The sequence below is a fragment of the Trichosurus vulpecula genome, chromosome 2 (assembly GCF_011100635.1).
Source record: "Trichosurus vulpecula isolate mTriVul1 chromosome 2, mTriVul1.pri, whole genome shotgun sequence".
Lineage (NCBI taxonomy): Eukaryota > Metazoa > Chordata > Mammalia > Diprotodontia > Phalangeridae > Trichosurus > Trichosurus vulpecula.
In genome coordinates, this window is record NC_050574.1 from 82,682,082 (window position 1) to 82,687,006 (window position 4,925).

The 4,925-nt window shown below is 39.2% G+C and overlaps 1 protein-coding gene across 1 annotated transcript; it reads left to right on the forward strand.

Annotated features, from left to right (window-relative positions):
- Positions 1–1,143: 1,143 nt before the first annotated feature.
- Positions 1,144–2,171, forward strand: LOC118838611 (olfactory receptor 52B2-like). Its single transcript, XM_036745953.1, has one exon. The coding sequence runs from the start codon at positions 1,203–1,205 to the stop codon at positions 2,169–2,171; it is 969 nt and encodes a 322-aa protein (XP_036601848.1). The 5' UTR covers positions 1,144–1,202.
- The last annotated feature ends 2,754 nt before the right edge of the window (positions 2,172–4,925 follow it).

Sequence of the window (4,925 nt, forward strand, 5' to 3'; positions counted from 1 at the left end):
GTAAAATCTGTCTGGAACACTCTGAGTGAGGAGCTTCCTGAAGACAGGGGGATGGATAAAATGACATTTTAAGGGCTCTTATAGTACTGAAACTCTTGCCCCATTTTCCTTTGTATTTTGAGGAAGGTTTGTCTCTGGGTCTCAGGTGAGAGAAAACCTTGCCTGGTCTCCTCTAAGGCCTCATCTTTGGATAGTGGTGGTTTTAAGCTAGATGAAATCCATACTTTCTTACAAATGGGGCCATGGTTCTATATGACATTCTTTTTGTGGGACTCAATAACAGCTTACTGCTCATCTTCTGCATATCCAAATTGTGTTAAATACTGGTGAGGGGTGGTGACTGAATAGAGAGAAATATATGACATAATCCCTGCTTCCATGGTGCTCTCCATTTAGTTGGGGAGATAGTACATCCATGTGAAACAGAGAACAATACAAACCAGTACACAAAGAAGCAATACATTTGATATAACTAAATTTCATGAATGTGCAAGTAAGAGGTGCTATGCATAGTCAACAAGGGGAGAGATCAGTCTGGAGTTACCAGGGCAGCCTTCACAGAGGATGTAGGATTAGGCTGTTATATAAAGCATGACAAAACTTTGGATAGGCAAAGAGGAGAGAATAGGGAGTTCTAAGTGGTGGGAACAGTAGAAATAAAGACTTGAGGGAAGAATGAGCACGATGTATCTGGAAGTGGAGGCTGTGAAATGAGGAGCAGTAGGAGAGGAAGTTGGCTAGGCTGTATGGGACCAGATATCAGATGGCCTTGGAAGTCAGACAGAGAAGTTTAAAATTAGGGAGCCATTGTAGGTTACTGAACAGGGGACTGACATAAGAACAATTCGTGTGAATGAGGTTAGGGTGGTTCTTTCTATAATTACATCCAAATGACAATTCTGTGGGAGCACATATGTTCTGCCATGTACCCCTCTGCCCCAAACACGTGCTTTTGTGTCTCTCACATCTATCATATTGACCTGCAAATAATAAATATGTAGTAAATATTTATTGAATTTTCATTTTTGAATTATACTTTGAGGTAGCAGAAGTTAAATCAGGTCATTGTAACCTATTTCATTTCTTGCACTCTTTTTCCCTAATGCAGGTAAGGAGGCTTCTTCACGGATGTTGGTCAGGATCAAGCTGCTCAGCTGGTTCTATATCTTGCCTTGTTTTTCAGAGGGAAACCAAAATCCAACATGGTGAACACCAATCACACTGTCTTCCACCCTGCTGTGTTTGTCTTGCTTGGCATCCCAGGCTTAGAGACATATCATATCTGGCTTTCCATCCCCTTATGCTTTATATATGCGACTGCAGTGCTGGGGAACAGTATTCTTATTCTGGTCATTGTTACTGAGCACAGCCTCCATGAGCCCATGTACACATTTCTTTCCATGCTGGCTGGCACTGACATCCTACTTTCCACTACCACTGTGCCCAAAGCCTTGGCCATCTTCTGGTTCCACGCACGGGACATCACCTTTGATGCTTGTGTGACCCAAGTTTTCTTTGTCCATGTGATGTTTGTGGGAGAATCAGCCATCTTGCTGGCCATGGCATTTGATCGCTATGTGGCCATTTGTGACCCACTGAGATATGCAATGATTCTGACATCACCTGTTGTGGGGAGGATGTCTTTAGCCATTGTTACACGGAGCTTCTGCATCATCTTCCCTGTCATCTTCCTGCTAAAGAGGCTTCCTTTCTGTAGGACCAATGTGATCCCCCATTCATATTGTGAGCACATTGGGGTGGCCCGACTGGCCTGTGCTGACATTACTGTCAATATATGGTATGGTTTCTCCATCCCCATTGTTATGGTGATCACCGATGTGGTGCTTATTGCAGTGTCCTATACCCTGATCCTCCGGGCCATCTTTTGGATGCCCTCTCAGGATGCCCGCCACAAAGCACTCAGCACCTGTGGCTCCCACCTTTGTGTCATCCTCATGTTTTATGTCCCATCCTTCTTCACTTTATTGACTCATCGCTTTGGGCGCAACATCCCACGCCATGTACACATTCTATTGGCAAACCTCTATGTGGTGGTGCCTCCCATGCTCAACCCAATCGTTTATGGGGTAAAGACGAAGCAGATCAGAGAGGCTGTGGTTCACTTTTTCATGGGGATCAAGAAGTGGTTTTTCTCATCCTCATTGGGCTGAGTTCTCCTTGATCACATTCTTCAGCAGGATTTCTTTTTCCCTAAGAAGTCAAGCTTTGAATAAAATTTCCTGATCTGGAAGGTACCTTCTCTTTTGAATGGTTTCTGCATAATTATTTTCCTCCTTCAAAGAGGTCATTAAGAGTTAAGTACATGGTTTTGTCTTAGAAATGATATAAATCAAGTGAATCATATGATTTCTTTATCTTTTAAGAGAAAGACTTGAGTTCAAATCCTGCTTGCACTCTTTCTACTTACGTGAACCTGGAAAGTCCTTTAACTTCTGTGAATCTCAGTTTTATGACCTTTAAAGTGGGGATAATAACAGTCTGCTGTATCACCATCAACGGGAGGGCAGGGACTATTTCATTTTTGGTTTTATATCCTCACCTCTTAGCACTGCCCTGGCATATAGTTGGCACTTGATAAATGCTTATTGATTGAAAATAGCACGCAACAACCCCTAACAGAGGGGTCTTGTGGGGATTAAATGAGACCATGCATGTAAAGTCTTTTCTAACCTTTAAAGCATTAGCTAAATGTTGGCTATTATTATTGTCAATATTGTTGTTTTCTCCTTGTCATCTTTCTTGATGGAGGTCAAATACAACTAGACTTAGGAAAAGTCCCAATTCTATTATTCCTTTATGTTTAATATTCTGTGGACTTTTTATAGATAGATAAAGAGATTGTTTTTGTTGTAATTGATAAAGGTATTGGGATGTCATTTCATGTTCTATACGATCAATGAAAGTATCTTCTGGACAACTCTGGTAGCCATCTGGACAATTGAGATAAGTTTTCCTTGTTCCTGCCTGGTTTTGATTTCTTCTTCTAGGACCATATTTTGAATGTTTTTCATTCCATGTAGTTTTCAAATTAAAAGTATTTGTAAAGGCTTAATCTATTAAAAATATTGTTCTTGAATGTTTATGAACTGGTTATATCCAAGCAATTGGGGGTAACACTGTTGTCTGTTTTTATGAACATCAACAGCCTACAGAACAAACTGGGAGTGCCACAGGTAAGGTATATCAACCATGCAAATGTATTTTACAATTAACAATTCGCTTAAAGAAAGGTAAGTAGCATAAAAACAAAAGACATCAATAAAAATTTCTTTAAAAGTCAACCCAAGTCTAAAGACTTTACATCTGTTAAATTTGCATTGGCCCTCACTGTATCACTGAGGACATAAGCTAAACATGTAGGATGTGTGTATATAATTCCTCAAACAATCAATTTATTTTAAAAAATCCAGTTATCAAGAATTTGTCAGTAAGTCAATCAGATTTACTGAAGCCCATATCAGGTGCCAAACACTGTGGGTGAGAGGAAGGGTACAAGTAAGTATTTATAGAATCCTATAGGTAGGTAATAATAGGTAGAACCTATTATCATCTTTATTTTTACAATGGAGAAAGTTGAGACAAAGGTTAAATGACTTGCCTAGTGTCATATAGATAGTGTCTGAAACCAGATTTGAACTCAGGTTTTCCTGACTTTAAACCCAGAGCTCTATCTGATGTGCCACCTGGCTGGCAAAGTGATATTAAGAAATAGTTTGGGGCAGGGATCGGGGAAAAGAAGGAGGGGGAAGAAGAAGGAGGGGGAGACAATTTCGAACTCAAAAACTTGTGGAGCTGAGTGTTGTAAACTAAAAATAAAAAATAAATTAAAAAAAGAAAAAAACATTAGAAAAGGCAAAAAAAGACTAGAAAGATATGGACTGCTATAAAATGATAAAAAAAGAAATAGTATGGAAAAACTAGAACAGTCAACACTTCTTTCAGTGAGTACATATCAACGTACACTCCAGTAAATGATACATTTGTATGGATGATTTCCTAGCAGTCATTAATATGCTCATGTTTCAAACAAGGTAATCAATCAACAAGTATTCATTAAAATCTTACTCTGTACCAGGCACTTTGCCGAGCTCTGGGGATAGAGCAAACAAGAAGCAATTCCTGCCCTCAAGGACTTTATATTATATCAGGAAAACAACATTTACTCATATTAGTACTTATAAAATATATAGAAAACCAACACAAAAATAGTGGGTTTTTTTTGGAGGGAGGAGACAATGGAAACTGAGGGGTTCAGGAAAGGCCCCATGTAGAAAGTGACCCTTGATCTGAGTATTGAAGGAAGCTAAGGTTTCTAAAAGATATAAGGGAGTATAATGGTGGCCGTCTTTTGGGTGGAGGGAGGGGAGATGGAATAAAAAAATCTGTAAGGGAGTAGAAAGTGTATTCCAGGCATAAGGAGATCTGTGCAAAGGCACAAAGATGAAGTATTGTGTGTGGGAAATAGTATGAAGTTGAGTTTGGATGAAATTTATCTTTGCTAGGAATTACTTCTAACTATTCTCATATGCTTACTGTGTTGGTCTTGTATCTCTCCACTGGTCTTGTGGTTGCTGATTTTTGCAGCTCCGGGCTTCATCTCTGTAGGGCACCTGATGTTTACTGCTATTTCTGCTTGTGAGGGTAAAGTGACTTGGAAGCCTCCCTCTGATAAATACATGCTGTCACTGATGGTAAAAGAGTCATAGACATCTTGAAAAAATTTTTCCATATTTTTTTTTCTATTTGTGATCTTTCTAGTTTCATTCTTAGATGGTTTCAGAGTAAGCTAGCTCAGGTGAATCTATGATTAAGGTCTCAAAAATAGAGCTACAATCATTCAAAAGAATTTGGCCTAATTATCCACACAGAGAAAGCAAAATGAGTAAAGAATTTATATTGTCTCC